Source organism: Callithrix jacchus, chromosome 5, assembly GCF_049354715.1.
Source record: "Callithrix jacchus isolate 240 chromosome 5, calJac240_pri, whole genome shotgun sequence".
In the NCBI taxonomy this organism is placed as follows: Eukaryota; Metazoa; Chordata; class Mammalia; order Primates; family Cebidae; genus Callithrix; species Callithrix jacchus.
The window spans coordinates 106,919,658-106,938,876 of NC_133506.1; the positions used below are offsets into that span (position 1 = coordinate 106,919,658).

The 19,219-nt window shown below is 40.1% G+C and overlaps 1 protein-coding gene across 5 annotated transcripts in view; it reads right to left on the bottom strand.

Annotated features, from left to right (window-relative positions):
- Positions 1-19,219, bottom strand: part of NUP88 (nucleoporin 88) — a 34,679-nt gene that overhangs the window by 2,347 nt on the left and 13,113 nt on the right. For 3 of the 5 annotated variants that reach the window (XM_078374085.1, XM_035301087.3, XM_002748299.7), the window contains 6 exons: positions 16,339-16,525; positions 15,390-15,537; positions 9,884-9,982; positions 6,255-6,345; positions 2,992-3,093; positions 116-274 (listed from right to left, as the gene is read on the bottom strand). In XM_078374085.1, coding sequence (XP_078230211.1) covers positions 116-274; positions 2,992-3,093; positions 6,255-6,345; positions 9,884-9,982; positions 15,390-15,537; positions 16,339-16,525 — 786 coding nt within the window. The remainder of the gene's footprint in view (positions 1-115; positions 275-2,991; positions 3,094-6,254; positions 6,346-9,883; positions 9,983-15,389; positions 15,538-16,338; positions 16,526-19,219) is intronic. The other 2 variants (XM_078374086.1, XM_078374084.1) reach the window with 1 other exon arrangement.

Genomic DNA, 19,219 nt, shown 5'->3' on the forward strand with positions numbered 1-19,219 from the left:
CCAAATCCATCATAGTAAAAAGTAGATGAAACAGATGAGGACAGAAAGGATGCACAGTAATTATGAAGACAGAAGAGAAACCATTCATAAAACTGCTATGCCAAAGGTTGCATACTTTAAAAATGCTGGATTGGCAACATTACGTTGCAAAATGCTTCTAATATGCTTTTCAAAGGAATCTGGGGTTTCAGCCAGAATACGGAGGGGAGACTCTGCCACTTCAACATCTTCTCGAGTACAAAGCAGAGGAGGAGACACTGGATGCACTGTATTTCTGCAAAATATAAGTAAATTGAAGTCTACCGTGGAGTGATTTATTGAATTATAGAAAAGCAGAAACCACACTGATCTAGAACTTTCAGAATATAAAAATAAGGTGTTATTTTTGTAAAAGTGTAAGAATGCATGTTTTCCACCTTGAAAAGGTCACTTTGGGAAGCTACACCCTTACTCTTCCAATGCCCCCATCTGTCAAAGCATTTCTGATTGCCATTTCAAGTTATTTTTTTAAAAGATCAAGGCAGCACAAAAACATAAACCCATCATGGATTCTGGCAAAGGACTTAAGAGCCAGTTTATAAGCCTGAGCCACAAACATAAATCACTTACCTGTTAAGTTTAGAGTTGACCAAAACCAATATTAAGCCTGGTAACTGCTGTATATACCATATTGGTTCTATATAATTTGATTTTTTAAAAACTATTCACTCAAGTGCAAATACTCAAAAACACTTCAGAAAGAGCTTAAAAGATCTCCCAAACTTTGGCAGCATGTTAAGTAACTTACTCTGAAGGCAGCAATTCAAATGTGAAAGTTTGGTCAGGCGTGGTGGCTCAAGCCTGTAATCATAGCACTTTGGGAGGCCGAGGTGGGTGAATCACTTGCAATCAGGCATTTGAGACCAGCCTGGCCAATGTGGTGAAACCCCGTCTCTTTTAAAAATACAAAAATTAGCTGGGTGTGGTGGCGCACATCTGTAATCTCAGCTACTTGGGTGGCTGAGGGATAAGAATTGCTTGAACCCAGGAGGCGGAGGTTGCAATGAACTGAGATCAAACCACTGCACTCCAGTCTGGGTGACAGAGTGAAATGGTCTATTAAAAAAAAAAAAAAAAAAAAAAAAACAGTGAAAGTTTGTTAAATAGCATTACTTTATAGACAACTTGTATTTCAGGGAGTCGGCAGAAATATTATTTCAAAGTATCCAGATAATTGGCTGGGCGTGGTAGCACACGCCTGTAATCCCAGTTGGATCATCTGAGGTCAGGAGTTCGAGACCAGCCTAACATGGCGAAACCCCATTCCTACTTAAAAATACAAAATTAGCTGGGCATGGTGGCAGGCACCTGTAATCCCAGCTACTAGGGAGGCTGAGGCAGGAGAACTGCTTGAACCTGGGAGGCGGAGGTGGCAGTGAGCCAAGATCACACCACTGCACTCCAGCCTGGGCAATGGCACAAGACTCTGTCTCAAAAAAAAAAAAGTATTCAGATAATTAATATTTATTTTTCCCCTTTGGGATTCATATTTATTCTGAAGTAACTTAGTGTGAGTAGGTTTTATTTTACTAAATGTACTTGGGGTCTTTAGAAAGTATGCTGAGGCAACTGGCAAGTAGGCAGTTTTTTCTCCAGTGATTATTTTTGTTTGGTCTTGCTAGTTTTTAGTGCCTTTAGTATAAATAACACAAAACTATTTATTTCTTTTTGCATCCAAATAGTATAACTTATCAACCTTCAAAGAGTATGGAAGATCCTCTAAGAATGGTAAACTACTGCCAGTACTTGGCATTTATGTCAGCATCTACATGCTTTGAATAGTCAGGCGGTTGGAGCAGTGTCTAATGTCTGAAGTTCCAGTGACTTTTGTTTTTGGTACTCCTATTCCTGCATTTATATAACTCAGAATGACCTTCCAGGGCTGTTGGAAAAGGAATATAGTGATTATAGCTTAATTATCTGAGTTTCTTAAAAGAGGAAGGACTAAGAGTTCAGCTTTTTTTTTTTTTTTTTTTGAGATGGAGTCTTGCTCTGTCACCCAGGCTAGAGTGTAGTGGCGTGATCTCGGCTCACTGCCACCTCCGCCTCCTGGGTTCAAGCAATTCTCCTGCCTCAGCCTCTCGAGTAGCTGGGATTACAGGCACCCACCCGTGTTCAGCTACTTTTTGTATTTTTAGTAGAGATGGGGTTCGATTATGGCTCACTGCAGCCTAAAACTCCTGGGGTTAAGCAATCCTCTCACATCCGCTTCCTGAGTAGTTAGGACTACAGGTGTGGACCACCATATCTGGCTAATTTTTTTTGTTTTTTTTGTAGAGAGAGGGGTCTCACTATTTTGCCCATGCTGGTCTCAAACTCTGGGCCTACCAAGTATTGGGATTACAGGTGTGAACCACCACTGCACCCAGCCTGAGTTCAGCTTTACTTCAATTTACATATTCTACAATGTCCCTCAGGCTGTAAGAGATAGATAAATTAAAAAGTATGAATATGGACTTATGAGTCAATCGGAGCTGCATCTGTATTCCAGCTCTATTTGTTACCTGTGAATTGAGCATTTACTAACCTCTCAATCCCTGTTTCCACTTTTATACAATGGAATTAACAGTGCCTTCCTCATAAGGCTACCCGGATGATTCCAGGAGGCAGTGCAGGTACCTGGCTTACTTCTGAGCTTGGCAGATAGTCAGAACTTGGTAATTATTACTCATATTGATAACGGAATTTGGTATTCAATTTTAGTATTTTTTTCCCACATGCTGAAGAAAAGCTCCTGACTCTCAGCTAGGTGCAGATGCCAGAAACCATACCTAACATGAAACCTTACAGAGATGAGGAACAACAGAAATACCCATTCTTCCAACCCTCAAGTCAGAAGCCAAAGCATAAACCACGTATGTTTAGCTTCAAATTGGTCACTGAGTGCATTTTCCCAGCTTAGATACTGCAGAATTAACAAGAGCTATGTGAAGAATATAAAGTGGGACATACAATAAAGGCCTTATGAGGCATTCATAGGTACTGGTGATGCAGATCATCGTGGGTCCCAGAATGTCAGGGACAATCCAAAATCCTTGAATTGGAGCTGGCTGCCTGGAAAAACAGAGTCATAGTTAAATTACAAAGCATCACATGCAATGGAACCGAAAGCAAAGACATGACCGGTCCATGCCCTTCTCAGGGCTGGGACATCCTATCAGTACTGCAACCTGGGAGAGGTTGCCTGAGACATCCTATCGGTACTGTAACCTCAAAAGTGGTGGCTTGAAAACCTTTCATACAGCTGTCCACTTGTCTAGAGCCCATGTGACTAAGTCACTCAGGAATCTCTAACTGTACAGTGGTGCTCACTGTAATCTTGAAAGTTACATGTTATACTGATGATCGTTGGTTACATGTCTGTTTCTCCAACTCGCACATAAGCCCCAGCTATCTTTGTTTGCCTAGCCCAGTGTCTAACAAATTAAGTGCTTAGAAACTGCTGAATGAACAGAACTTCCGAGTTTCTCTCAGTTAGGCTCAACATCGGTGTCACAGGAAATCATTTAGCATGCGCAGCATGCATCTCTCTCAATCTTCCTTCCAACTTCAGTGAAGACACTGGAAACTGTGGCCCTCAGATGGGAACTGTCATTCTGCCAACATGCTTTCCTAGAGGCTCCCATGTCCATCCCACCTGCACATCAACACACAACTGCCCCGAATGCTGATGCTGCCTCCTCTCACACTTTCTGAAAATTGCACCATCAACTGTGTCGTTTCAAAATCTATTATCTACTTTCCCTCAGCTTACAAACTCATGTCTCTTCCATTTAAAACACTTTTTTTTTTCTTTTTTAGAGACAGGGTCTTGCTCTGTTGCCCAGGCTGGAGAACAGGGGCATGATCTCGGCTCACTACAACCTCTGCCTCCCAGGTTCCAGCAATTCTCCTGCCTCAGCCTCCCAAGTAGCTGGGATTACAGGCTGATTTTTGTGTTTTTAGTAGAGACAGGGTTTCACCATCTTGGCCAGGCTGGTCTTGAGCTCCTGACCTCATGATCCACCCATCTCAGCCTCCCAAAGTGCTGGGAGGGTTGAGCCACCATGCTAGGCCAGAACCAGCAGTCTTTCAACAGCAGTCAACACTAGTTCCCTTTCCGTAGCTCCCATTTACTTTTTTGGAGGAGACATGGAGACAGTATCTGGAAGGTTATAAACTTTTACTTTTTATTAACAGTGTGAAATCTACACACCACTGGGCTATAGACTATGTAACCAGTAACTAGGTCAAAAATCAGGACACTGGAGGGGGGCTCAGAGTTCCCATGTGACCCTCCCAGGTCATAGCCTTTAACTCCCCAGAGAAGTAACCAGTACTCTGACATTCAGAATATCGTGTCTTTGCTTTGCTTTACAGTTTTCCTATCTGTGTATTCATTCCTAGGCAAGACTGTTTAATTTTACCAGTTTCTGAAATTGACACAAATGGGATTTGGGGTTTTTGAGACTGGGTCTCACTCTGCCCAGGCTGGAGTGCAGTGGCATGATCACGACTCACTGCAGCCTTGACCTTGTAGGCTCAAGCAATCCTTCCACCTCAGCCTCCTGAGTAGCTGGGACTACAGGTACATGCTGCCACACTTGGCTAATTTTGTTTTTCGTTTTTTGTTTTTTTTGAGATGCAGTCTTGCTCTGTGGCCAGGCTGGAGTGCAGTGGTGTGATCTCAGCTCACTGCAACCTCTGCCGCCTGGGTTCAAGTAATTCTCCTGTGTCAACCTCCCAAGCAGCTGTTACTACAGGTGTGTGCCACCACGCCCAGCTAATTTTTGTATTTTTAGTAGAGACAGCGTGTCAACACGTTGGCCAGAATGATCTCGATCTCTTGACCTCATGATCCGCTTGCCTCAGCCTCCCAAAGTGCTGGGATTAAGGCGTGAGCCACAATGCCTGGCCTCACCTGGCTAATTTTTTAAATTTTTTTGTAGAGAAAGGGTCTCGCTATGTTGCCCAAGATGGTCTCAAACTCCTGGCCTCAAGTGATCCTCCTGCCTCAGCCCCACCAAAGTGCTGGGATGACAGGTGAGTTACCACGCCCGACCTACATGGGATTTTATTATGTATTTTCTCTGTTCACTTTTTAACCTTGTACAGTTTGCTATCCTTCCCCTGCCCACCAAATGTTTCCTCCATGGTCCTCTATTGCCAAACCTAGACTATGTCTATTTCTTACTGGATGCTATTTGCCTCATGTCTGTGTACACTCAATGTCTAACAGAGTGCTTAGCAGATATCCAGTAACTGATGAACAGAATAAAGAGAGGTATCTAGGATACCTTCCAGGTTTCTACTGGGGATAAGTGGGTCGATATGGCACCCTTCAGAAAAATGGGACATAGGAGACAGAGTAGCTTTTAGGAAGACAGAAGACTAGTTAAGGGGACATCTGGAGTTTTATGTTCCTATAGGATATCCAAGTGGAGGAGCCCAATAGGCAGCTGGATATGTGGATCTGGAGTTCAGAGTGGTCTGGGCTAGGGTAATATGGATGTGGGAACTGTCAGCCCTGAAGACAGGATCATGGCAGAAGTTACTCAGGAAAGGACCTAGAAAGAACCGAAAAGACCCAAGGAAAGAGTGGTGAGCAACACTTACATGCAATGAGTAGAGAGAGAGGAACCACCCCAAGAAGAAAACTTGAGAAAAGGGCCGCTGGAGGGACTGAAGGAGAACCTGGGCGGACAGATATCAAGGATGCCAAGGAGAGTGTATTTCAAAGAGGAGACATGGGCAAACACATGAAATAAACACAGCAGTGCAGTGAAGGGCACACATAGTCTCTGCTCTCATGGAACATATACATTCCAGTAGTGGTGACAGACATTAAACAAATACAAATATAAATGGTATAATATGTGCTACAAAGGAAAAGAGAATAGGAGAACGCTAAGTTAGATTGGGGAGTCAACGGTGTTCTCTGTGAAGAAGTGACATTAAGGTCAGAAAGAAGAGTAAGAGTCAAGAGAAGACAGCAAGCTGGGGCTGAGGTTGGGGAAATACCTTCCAGACAGGAAACAATATGTGGAGTAATCATGGGGCAGGACAAAGCTTCTGATGAGCAGGATACTCTTAGAGGAGAAGTAACATGTCTGCAACTCACTTTCAAGTGATTCAGCAATAAATACTGTGAATTTGAGTGTAACGTATACATAGATATCTGAATTACTGAAATAAACAATTGTTTTGTGTGTATAAAAGGGAGGGAAAGTCCTTACCTGCATGGCAATGGCTTTGTACAAAGAATGTGTTCAACAAAGCATTTCTGTTCCATAGAGAGTTCCTGTAAACTATCCTTATCTTCTTCATCTACAATGGAAGACATTATATAAATTAACTGATGCTTAGACAAGTCTCTGAATTAAAATGCTAATGATACCTGGTTAAATGCGATGAGGTTCTTGTCTGAAACACTGCTTCTCAAGTACTATGCTTTTCTGACATAGGCATATCCTTTTTCCCAGGGGGTCTAGATTTCTGCCCCAAGAAGAAAAGTAGGATTTTCCTTGGTAATGTCTCTAAATGCAGAAATGTTTCACTAAGAACAGTCCCAGAAATCATTCTCTTCTAGGCTGTTTCTTACCTACACTGATTTTATTTTCATACAGGTTGAGTACCCTTTATCTAAAATGCCTGGGATCAGAAGTGTTTCAGATTTCATATTTTTTTTTTGGAATTTGGAATATGTGCATTATATAGTAGTTGAACATCTGTTATCTGAAAATCTAAAATCCTAAATGTGCCAATGAGAATTTCTGTTGAGTCTCCTGACAGCCCTTAGAAATTTTTGCAGCTTAGTCAAGTTCAAGGATGGAAAAAAACCAGTTTTTTAACATTTTGGATTTCAAATTTTCAGAGTAGGGATACTCAATCTGTAACAGCTTTTTTTTGGAGACGGAGTCTCCCTCTGTTGCCCAGGATGGAGTGCAGTGGCCCGATCTCTGCTCAGTGCAACCTGTACCTTCTGGGTTCAAGTGATTCTCCTGGCTCAGCCTCCTGAGACCTGGGACTACAGGCACAAGCTACCACGCCTGGATAATTTTTGTATTTTCAGTAGAGACAGGGTTTCACCATGTTGGCCAGGCTGGTCTCAAACTCCTGAACTCAGGTCATCTGCCTGCCTCGGCATCTCAAAGTGCTGGGACTGCAGGCATGAGCCACTGCCCCTGGCTTATAACAGCTTTTTGAAACATAATTCACAGTACCATACAAGTCATCCATTTTAAAGTATACCCATTAAAATATACAATTCAGTAAGTTTTAGTATAAGAATTATATACCTATCATAACAATTTGGAATATTTTCATTTCCCAAAAAGAAACCCACATAGCCATTAGTAATCACTCCTCAGTTTCCACCAAACTTCCAGACCTAGGCAACTAATCTACTTTCTGTCTCTGCAGATTTGTCTATTCTGGACATCTCATATAAACAGCCATACAGTTGTCACTAGCTTCTTTCACTTAGCATCTGTTCGTGGTTCATCTATATTGCAGCATGTATCAGTACTTCATTCCTTTTTATTGCTGACTAATATTCTGTTGTATAGACACACATTTTATCCACTCATCCGCTTATGGACACTTGGGTAAGTGGTTTTTGGGCTATGATGAATAATGTTGCTATGAACATTCATGTACCAGTATTTGTGTGGATATAGGTCTTTATTTCTCTTGGAAATATACTCAGGACTGGAACTATTAGGTATATGGTAACTCTATGAGTAATCATTTGAGGAACTCCCAGACTGTTTTCCAAAATGACTGTACCATTTTACATTTCGATAAGCACTGTATAAGGGCCCCCATTTTTCCATATCCTCAACACTTGTTAATGTCCATCTTTTGCATTTTAGCTATACTAGTGGATGTGATGTTATACCTCATTGTGGTTTTGTGGTGTTTTATTTCCGTAATGACTAATGATGTTGGATATCTTTTTACATACATACTATTTGCCCTACTGTATGTATCAAATGCTAAGGGTTCTTTCAGAGGCTGAGGCGGGTGGATCACTTGAGCCCAGGAGTTCGAGACCAGCCTGGGCAACATGGTAAAAGCCCATCTCTACAAAAAACACAAAAATTAGCTGGGCATGGTGGCTCACGCCTGTAGTCCCAGATACTTTAGGGGCTGAGGCAGGAGGATTACTTGAGCCCAGGAGTTCAAGACTATGTAGTAAGCTATGACTGTACTACTGCACTCCTGCCCGGACAATAGAGTGAGACCTCTGTCTCTTAAAAGATTTTTTTTTTTAAATAGGGACATTTTTTTGGTTTATCTGGGCAGACTCAATGTTACAAGGTTTTAAAAAAGTGAAACAGGCAGAGTGAAACATGAGAAGGACTCAACCCATCCCACTGTTGCTGGCTGGCTTTGAAGACAGAGGACAACTACAAGCCAAGGAATGTGGTAGGCGCTGAAAAAGGGTAGGAAATGCATTCTACCCTAGAGCCTCCAGAAAGGAAAACTGCTCTGCCAACTAAAGCCCAGTGAGACCCATGTAGAACTTCTAACCTACAAAACTGAAAGACAGTAAGTTTTGTAATGTTTTAAGCCACTAAGTATGTGATGATTTACTACATTAACAGTAGGAAGCCAATACAGAAAGGATTCAGTCTTTTTACCATTAAGCATTGTGTTGGTTGCAAGTTTTTCCATACATAAAAAGTTTCCTCATTAGTTTGAGGAAGTTCCTTTCTATTACTAGTTTGTTATTTTTAACATGAAAGCCTGCTAGATTTTGTTTTTGAGACTCCTCTTGCTCTGTGAAGAACTGGTAATAATTCTTTTTAAAAAAATTTTAAAAATTTTATTACTTTTTTTTGAGACGGAGTCTCTCTCTCTCTCACCCAGGCTGGAGTGCAGTGGCACAATCTCAGCTCACTACAGTCTCTACCTCCCAGGTTCAAGCGATTCTCCTGTCTGAGCATCCTGAGTAGCTGGGATTACAGCCAATGAGCCACCACACTTGGCTAATTTTTTTTAGTAGAGACAGGGTTTCACCATTTTGGTCAGGTTGGTCTTGAACACCTAACCTCAAGTAATCTGCCTGCCTCGGCCTCCAAAGTGCTGAGATTACAGGTGTAAACCACTGTGCCCGGCTGGTATTAGTTCTTTAAATGTGAATCCATATGGTCCTTGGCTTTTCTTTTTGGTTAGTTTTGATTACTAACCAATCTCTCTGAATCAGTTTTTGTTTTGTTTTGTTTTTTTTAAGACAGAGTCTTGCTCTGTCATCCAGGCTGGCTGCAGTACAGCAGCAGAATCTCGGCTCACTACAACCTCTGCCTCCTGGGTTTAAGCAATTCTCCTGCCCCAGTTTTCGGAATAGCTGGGATTATAGGTGCATGCTACCACACCTGGCTAATTTTTGTATGTCTAGTAGAGATGGGGTTTCACCATGTTGGCCACACTGTTCTCGAACTCCCAACCTCAGATGGTCCACCTGCCTCAGCCTCCCTAAGTGGCACGAGCCACCGTGCCTGGCCTAGTTTCTATTTTTTTTAAAGCGCATTCTCCCAGACCCTGAATTCAATTTTGGTAGTTTGGGTTTTTTCTTGGAATTTGTCCATTCCATCTAGATTATCTAAATGGCAAACATTTGTTCATAGTATTCACTTAAAATCTTTTATATCTCTAAGGTCAGTAGTAATATCCCCGCTTTTATTCCTGATTACAGTCAGTCTAGCTAAAGGCTATTCAAATGTGGTTGATCTTTTCAAAGAACCCTCTGGTTTCACTGATTTTCTCTATTGTTTTTCCATTCCAAAATACTTTTCTGAAATCTATTAAATCTATTTTTCCTCTGAATTCTATTAAAAGTACAGAAAGTTAGTGAACTCACCTGATTCAAGAAATTTGTGAAGTTTATGAATCCAGGTTAGACCGACACTATGTACACCAGCTTCATGAGTACAGTGATATCTTGAAGGACACTTGGGATCTGCAAATGGAATGATTAATGATGTAAAGGCAGCCATTAGATATCTAAAAGAATTTACTTCAAATTTGTTGGCTACCCCATAATAGCTTACAAACACATTTGCTGATGGAAGGTGTTATAGGACTTTCATATTATTAGGGGTTTTGAAATGTTAAAATTTGAATTCAAATTTCAGATAGATTTTAAGTACAGGTATACTTCAGAGATACTGTGGGTTTGTTTCCAAATCATTGCAATAAAGTGAATACAGAAATAAAGTGAGTCACACAAATCTTTTGGTTTCCCAGTTCAAATGAAAGTTATGTTTACACTATGCAGAAAGTTATGTTTATACTAGTAGGTATGCAGTAACATTATGTCAAAAAATATGTACATACCTTAATAATTTTTTATTGCTAAAAAATGCTGACATAGGAACAGAGTGAGCACATGCTGTTTGAAAAATGGTGCTGACAGACTCGCTTGATGCAGGGTTGCCACACCTTTAATTTGTTAAAAAAAACAAAAAAACTCACTATCTGTAAGCCACAATAAAATGATAAAATGAGGTATAGTGTATTTTAAAGTATAAAAAAACACAATCCAAATGTTATTTTCTAAATATGAACACAATGAGGTTCACCAAAATATAAATATGTCAAGTAACTCATTTATGCTTTTCTCTGTGCATTTATTTAGTTATTCAAAAGAAAATGATGGTTAAAATAGCAGCTCTGTAGAAAACCTATGCTTGCACACATCAACTTAAATAAAATTGTTGAAGCACATGTGCTCCTACATCACAGGTATTACAAAAGACTTAAGCACAATGGCTCAGGGAATAGTTCTATCACAGTGTAGTAAGGTGTGAAATGAGAAGCAAAGTTTTGTATGTCTTCATAATGTTGACTTATGATAGTTTTAAAGGTTATTTTCAGTTTTGGATTTTTTTTTTTTTTTTTTTTTTAAAGAGAAAAAGAAGGGGAAAAAAAGAAAAAGAGGGGAAAAAGGAATATTCCTTCATTCCTAAAATGGGTTTCAATAATGGCCGATCAATATTTTGAGTGTTTAAAGTGGTTAATGCATATTTTATGTGTTTAAAATGGAGGCCTCTATTGTGTTTATTTGTTCTGGCTCTGAGTTCAAGTCCTGGATATCGTTATCAATTTGTTGTCTCGTTGAATCTAAATCTCATTATGGGTCTTATGTATCTGGGTGTTAAGATCTCTTATTGTTGCATTAATCCTTTTACCCTTGCATCCTTATAGCTTTGAAATCTATTTTGTCAAATGTGAAAATTGCAACTCCTGCTTTTTATTTATTTATTTTTGCTCTCCATTTGGTTGGTACGTTTTTTTTTTTCTAACCCTTTATTTTGAGTCTATGTATATCTTTGGATATACCGTTAGATTTTTGTCTGTATCTTTTGATTGGGAGATTTGGTCGATTTAAATTTAGGGTTGCTGCCGTTTGATATTAACTGGCTATTTTGTCCTTTCGTTGATAAAAATTCTTCTTTATGTTAATGCTCTTTACTTTTTGGTGTATTTTTAGAAAGGGTCATACTGGTTGTTCCTTTCTGTGTATAATGCTTCTTTTAGAAGTTCTTGTAAAGCAGGCCTGGTGGTAATAAAATCTCTGAGTGCTTGCTTGTTCCTAAAAGATTTTATTTTTCCTTCAAATGTAAACCTTAAATTGGCAGGATATGAAATTCTGGGCTGAAAGTTCTGTTGATTAAGTATATTGAATATTGGCCCCCACTCTCTTCTAGCTTGTAGGGTTTCCGTTGAGAGATCTGCTGTAAGCCTAATAGGCTTCCCTTTATGGGTAACTTGATCTTTCTCTCTGGCTGCCCTTAATATTTTCTCCTTCGTTTCGATCTTGGTGAATCTAACGATTATGTGCCTTGGGGTTGGTCTTCTTGAGGAATATCTTTGTGGTGTTCTCTGTATTGCCTGGGGTTGAATAGTGTCCTGCTTTGCTAAATTAGGAAGATTTCCCTGGATAATGTCCTGGAGAGTATTTTCCAGCTTGAATTCATTCTCTCCGTCACATTCAGGTACGCCAATCAAGCGTATATTAGGTTTTTTCACATAGTCCCATATTGCTTGGAGACTTTGCTCATTCCTTTTTATCCTTTTTTCTCTATTCTTGTCTTATTGTTTTGTTTCATTAAGTTGATCTTCGACCTCTGGTACCCTTTCTTCTGCTTGATCCATTCGGCTGTTTAAGCTTGTACATATTTCACTAAGTTCTCGTGTTGTATTTTTCAACTCCATAAGTTCATTTGTATTCCTCTCTATATTGTCTATTCTTTTCAACATTTCATCTAGCCTTTTTTCCAAGTTCTTAGTTTCTTTACATTGGGTTAGAACAAGTTCCTTTAACTCCCAGAAGTTTCTTATCATCCACCTTTTAAAGCCTACTTCAGATAATGGAACACAGTCCTTTTCCATCAGGGCTTGTTCCGTTGCTGATGGGTTCTGATTTTGAGTATACTCGGCCGTCTTAGGCTGTTTTTTTCCCTTCATTGTAGATGAACCGCCTTTCTAATTAGGTTTCTGAGTCGACGTCCAACTTATTGATTCCCAGTGCTGGGATCCGAGCAACCCACTGTGGCAGCCTAAATAGCAGCGATAAGACTGATGGTGCTCTTCTGCCTGGGAATCTCTGGTCTGGCTTCCCTCTTGAGTCCGCAACAAGCGGCTCTGACTTCCCGGAGCTCCAAACTCGGGTCAGTAGGGGAAGCAGTCCCGTTGGCTCTGCATGAAGAGCTGCTGCGCCAAGATGCCGGCAAAACCGCTGCGGCCGCCACAAGAGTTGCGCTGGCGACCCGTGGGGCTCCTCCACTGGGAATCGGCTGATCGGTGAGTGACGAAAATTCGTCTAAAAGTGTGGCATCGTCTCGTTCTCTGGGCTTTCACTGGGAGCTACAATCCTGAGCTGTTAGTGGTCGGCCATCTTGGATCGATCTCTCTGGATGTTCTTTTTGTGTGATGATCATTTATAACTAAGAAGCATGAGTAGTTGTTATACAATTTTAAGTAACTGGGTCTGAAACAAAAATTTCTGTTCTTTAAGCCCTAGTATCAGTAAGACAATCTTCAGACTAAAAGATAAACTACTGAATACCTATTTTATGTCAATGCATTTATCTCTATAACTCAGAATTTTTACTACTAACATTAATCTTACTAAACTAAAACAAAATACAGATAAGGTATATATTAAAGCTGATAAAATGGCAAGTTACCCATAAAACCCCTAAATTAAATTTTTCTTTTATCTAATAGTCTTTGTTATTAGAGACTTTATCATAAATTAATGTTCTAAACCTAATATATTATTTTTCTGTCTTATATACAGAGGTTTCATAAAACATCTTAGAAAACAGCATTCTGCTATAAAAAGTTTTAAAACCCCTCGCCTATGGGAACCATCCGTTTGAGTAATTAAAATAGTAAAAATTTTCATTTACCCGTATTTAAGACTTAAGGCTCAAATCATCTCATTAAATCTAGCATTATTAAAATGACTTTTCAAAATCTTTAGTGCTAACATCAACAGAAAAATCTTAATTTTGGGGTGGAAAACAAATTACTAGAGTCAACATTTAGTTAACAGAAAATTTGTTAGACACCACTCTATGTTATACTGTAGCTATTTCACTTTGTCACTAACAAATCCGGTGTGCCTCAGTGATAATATGCCTTGTTTAGCACATTATGAAGAAGCCAAAAATTTCTTAGTTTCACATATGAAAATGTTACTCTCGTTAGAAGTAAAAGAAAAAGCTCGGCACGGTGGCTCACGCCTCACATCCCAGCACTGTGGGAAGCCAAGGCGGACAGATCAGGAGTTCGAGACCAGCCTGACCAACATGGTGAAACCCCATCTGTACTAAAAATACAAAAATTAGCCAGGCGTGATGCATGCCTGTAATCCCAGGTACCTGGGAGGCTGAGTCAGGAGAATTGCTTGAACCTGGGAGGTGGAGGTTGCAGTGAGCTGAGATCGATGTCTACACCTAAGATTTCCCAAAGATATATGTATCCATATAAGGAAACCAATTAGTTTATGTCACTTCATTTGGTCTGTTTCGTCATCTATAAAATTCTTAGACTTAATATAAATCTCAAAATACAAACCCACTGTACTCTGTTTCCTGGTTTGTTATGTTAGGAATTCTGCTCCCTTAAATATTTTGACTACACTTTAGTACAGAGTTGAGGCTATTATTACCAAAACTAGGCAAACTGGCTAAGAAGAGTTCTTCTTAGCCAGTTTGCCTAGTTTTGGTAATAATAGCCTCAACTATTGTTGTGGTGAATCACTGGATTTCATTCTTTTTTAAAGCCAAATGGGGCTAGGCATGGTGGTTCACACCTGTGGACCAGCACTTTAAGAGGACGAGGTAGGAGGATCACTTGAGCTCAGAAGTTTGGGACCAGCTTGTTCAACGTGGCAAAACCCTGTGTCTACAAAAAATATAAAAATTAGGTGTGGTGGTACACATCTGTAGTCCCACCTACTCCAGAGGCTGAGGAAGGAGGATCACTTGAGCCTGGGAGGCAAAGGTTACAGTGAGCTGAGATCACACCACTGTACTCCAGCCTAGGTGACGCAGTGTATCACGGGAAAAAAAAAAAAAAAAAAAAAAAGGTGAATGGTATTCCATTGTGTGTGTATATATATATATACCACATTTTAAAAATCCATTTGGGGCCAGGTGTGGTGACTCACATTTGTTATCCCAGCACTTTGGAAGGCCGAGGCAGGTGGACTCCTTGAGGTCAGGAGTTTGAGACCAAGCCTGGCCAACATGGTAAAACTCTACCTCTGCTAAAATTACAAAAATTAGCTGGACGTGGTGGTGAGTACCTGTAATCTCAGCTACTTGGGAGGCTGAGGCAAAATAATCACTTGAACCTGGGAGTGGAGGTTGCAGTGAGTTGAAATTGTGCCACTAAACTCCAGCTTGGGTGACAGAGCCAGACACCATCTCAAAAAAAAAAAAAAAATCTATTTGGTTTGTTGATGGACACTTAGATTGATTCAGTATCTTAGCTATTGTGAATAACACTGCAATGGCATGGGAGTGCAGGCATCCTTCAACCTATTATTTCCTTTCCTTTTGACATGCCCAGTGGTGGAACTGCTAATATGGTAGTTCCATTTTTGATAGGATCAGGAAAAGTTCACTATTAGGAATCTGGGTGGATCTGGACCAAAGACCACTATTTTAAAACTTGGGAAATTTGCTCAGTCTGCCTTAGACAGAAAGCATACTGTAGTGACTAAAAGACAAAACAAAAACAAAAACAAAAAACCTAGTAAACTTTTTAAAGGCTGGAACCACAGAACAAATAAATTACACAGGACTATTCTATGATAGTCTTAGTATAAAAACCATGGGAAGCAGGCTTACCTTTATGAAGTCTGATTGGACAAGAAAAGTCAGAATCAAAAGGATCATCCTCTCCAGATGCCAGTTTCAGAGCAAGCTCCAGCTCAACACATTCAAACACATACAGAGAAGGAGTGAGGTCAATCCTGGAATCCCAGGACTTTTCTGACTGTAAAAAAAGTGTTGTAATTTTGATCTTGCATGTTAATTTGAAAATGTACACAATTAAAAATAGAAGCAAAAACCTGGGTCAGGGCCACCTGTGGTGGCTCATGCCTGAAATCCCAGCACTTTGGGAGGCTGAGGTGGGTGGATCATCTGAGTTCAGGAGTTCAAGACCCACCTGGCCAACACAGTGAAACCCTGTCTCTGTTAAAAATATAAAAAATTAGCTGGGCCCAGTGGTGGTGGATGCCTGTAATCCCAGCTACTCAGGAGGCTGAGGCAGGAGAATTGCTTGAACCAGGGACGGGGAGGCTGCAGTGAGCTGAGATCGTGCCACTGCACTCCAGCCTAGGCAACAGGAGCAAAACTCCAGCTCAAAAAATAAAAATTAAAAAAAAAGGCGGGGGGGGGCTAAACATTGCTTTCAAATTCTTAATTCCACCTCTATCCTAAGAGAGCACTGTTATTCTGAAGAGAAAACATCTCTCTTCCTTTAGGAAGATGTTTGTGAAAAAGCCAATTCAGTGATTCCAAGGCTCTTTCTTTATATCTGTCCCTGAAGATTGCAATATGGAGATCAGACAGTAACATGCAGACTGGTGGACCAAGTAAGTTGAGCAAACTTCTAAGTTTTCACTTAGATTAAGTATGCTGCAGCTACTTTTTTTAACTGTTTAATTTCCAAAATATCAGAAGTTCCATATATAAGCTAAAATTCCTCCTCATATATTAAGCATTCATATTGGGTCAGAAACCATACTAGGTGCTGAAGATACAAAACATATCCATGGTAGCCTGCACTTACTGTTTGGTCATCTTCTTCTTCCCCTTCCAGCACAACACAGTGATACAGCATTCCTGATTCAGTAGCAATCACTAAGATATTGGGGACACAAGGTAGGCAGAGTATAGCACAAGCATCATAACCATAGTTATCTTCGGCCGCAGGATGCATGGGCAACGGACCCAACAGCTTTCCAATATTTCCAGGGCTAAAGAAGAAGTGAAAACATATTTGGGAAATGTTGACAACAACCATGCTCATCTCTTAAAGCCATTCTTTGACTTTGTTTTCCTCTAGCTATCAACCCTCATTATAAATATAGTATACTCCCAACACTCCATCTTCTTGCTTTCCCACTCAGATTCTTCCATTCTGACGTTTCTCAACCAGAGATAATTTTGCCAGAGAGGACAGTGGCAATGTCTGAAGACATTTTGGCTTTTCACAACTGGGTGTCACAGTGTAGGGTGAGGTACTGGCATCTAGTGGTTAGAGGCTAGAGGCTGCTGAACATTCCCCCACAGCACCTCTAAAACAAACAATAATTCAGACTAAAATGTCAATAGTACAGACGTTGAAAACCTTTGTCCTAAATGTATTATGGTTTATGCTTTTCACCACTCCACTGAAGGTACTGTGGCAAAGGCCACCTGTGAGATTTACTAACTCCAAAAGGCACTTAACCTTTTGCTGCATTTATCACGGGTTAACAATTACTGCTACTCAATACCCTTAACAACTCTAACAGTTCTTTCTTTTAGTTCTCTCTTCCTACTTCTTTAAATACAATTTTCTAATGTCCTGTTCTAACTTTTGTCTCTTAAATATTGGTATTCTCCAAGGTTCTACTGTATGCATTTGACTTTTTTCAAAATAAATGCATAAATGAGAGCCTATTAAACTATGCCTGGTTTTAACTACCATTTATATTCCCAGACTACCAAATCCTTTCTTCTGAGATGTAACTTCTCTTCAGGGCTTTGGGCCCCATATTAAATTTGATTAGACAAATACTTATAATTGAGTGCTAGATGATGCTCCCAGTGAATGATGGTTTAGTTGATGAGGCAGACATTTAACCAGAATTACTATAACATGTGATAAGTGCAACAAAAGAGGATTTATGGTGTACAAAAAAAAAATGACAAAAAGATACAAAGATAATGAAGAAAGCTATCAAAAATAAGAAAAACAGAGAAAAAATGGTTTCTGGGAAGGCGGTCGTTGAGCATTCCAAGCTAGAGAGCAGTTTATGCAAAGTCCTGTAAGCATGAAAGACAAGGAACTAAGAAGGAAACTTATTTAGTATGATGGGAGGCAAAGCACATGTCTAAGACAATAGCAAAATGGCTAGACAGACATTCAGGACTGGCTTATGAAGTACACAGACTTGCATGCTATGTTAAAACTATTTGAAATCTATCTGCTGGGTACAGTATATCGGGTTTAAATCAAGTGATATAACTTCACTTCATAAATCAATCTGGTATTAGGAAGACATGGAAGGGTCCAAAATGGGATTCATGGAAACTATTTAATAACCTAGGCAGATGATAAAGTTCTGAAGCAGGGACAAAGGAATGGAGAGAAGGGTGTATATAACTAGGGTGTCCAATCTTTTGGCTTCCCAGGGCCACCTTGGAAGAATTGTCTTGAGCCACACATAAAATACACTAACAACAGGTGATGAGCTTAAAAAAGAGAGAGAGAGAAAAAAAAAGAAAATTGCAAACAAATCTCATAATGTTTTAAGAAAGTTTACAAATTTGTGGTGGGCCACATTCAAGGCCATCCTGGGCTGCATGCAGCCTGTGAGTTGGACAAGTGTGGTATATACCTCCCCAAAATTTTAATCACAAAATCAATAGAAATTTGGGACTGACAGAATGTAAGGATGAAGCTCACACCTATAATCCAAGCACTCTGGTAGGCCAAGGCAGGCAGATCACGAAGTCAGGAGTTCAAAATAGTGAAACCCCATCTCTACTAAAGATACAAAAAATTAGCTGGGCATGGTGGTGGGCACCTGTAATCCCAACTACTTGGAGAATTGCTTGAGCCGAGGAGGTGGAGGTTGCAGTGAGCTGAGATCGCGCCACTGCACTCCAGCCCAGGTGAGAGTGCAAGACTGTGTCTCAAAAAAAAAAAGATAACTTCTGGGTTTTGGACTAAGGTACTAGGTAGATCACGGTTTGGACAAATGAAGGCTCAGCAGTAAGAGGAGAAAGGGTAAGGGAAGGTACTAATGTTAACACAAAATCCTCCTGAGAGAGATCATGTGTGAAAGGCAGAGAACATTTCTGTCAGTGAAAATGTACTCAATAGTGAATCCTTACCATTCTGTAACCTGTTGAGCTCTTTCATCTTTCTAATCTTTATGGTTTTTGAGTATTCTCTTCTCTCTCCTGTAACCACTTCCGATTTTGTCTAATGAATCCTTCAAGTCCAAGCTTTTGTAATAGCATTTCCTCAAAGTCTTCCAAGATGAGCAGGCCTACTCATTTACTCTATCACACTCTCATAGAACCCTGTGATGCCCTGAGCACATGACACTGTTCTATAGTTATTGGTTTAGTTGTATGCCCTTCTGGTAGGTAAGGAACCACACAGCAGGAACCTTGCTTTCAATCTTGTATTTCCATCTTCTGCCACATAGTGGGGCCCTGAATAGGTACTATTAAGTAGATTTATAAGTAAATAAACTCTAATGCTTAGCCCTTAGCCTTATGCCTCTGTAGTTTCCTGATAAATTCTTAACCTGTAGACTCTCTCACCATGACGGATGATTCTCATGCCTCTATTTTAATTCTTCATTGTCTCTCATCATCCTGTATTTCCAAATGTCCACAGAGTATTTCCATTTTACTGGGCCAAAACTATGTTACACTGATCTATTTAAAAA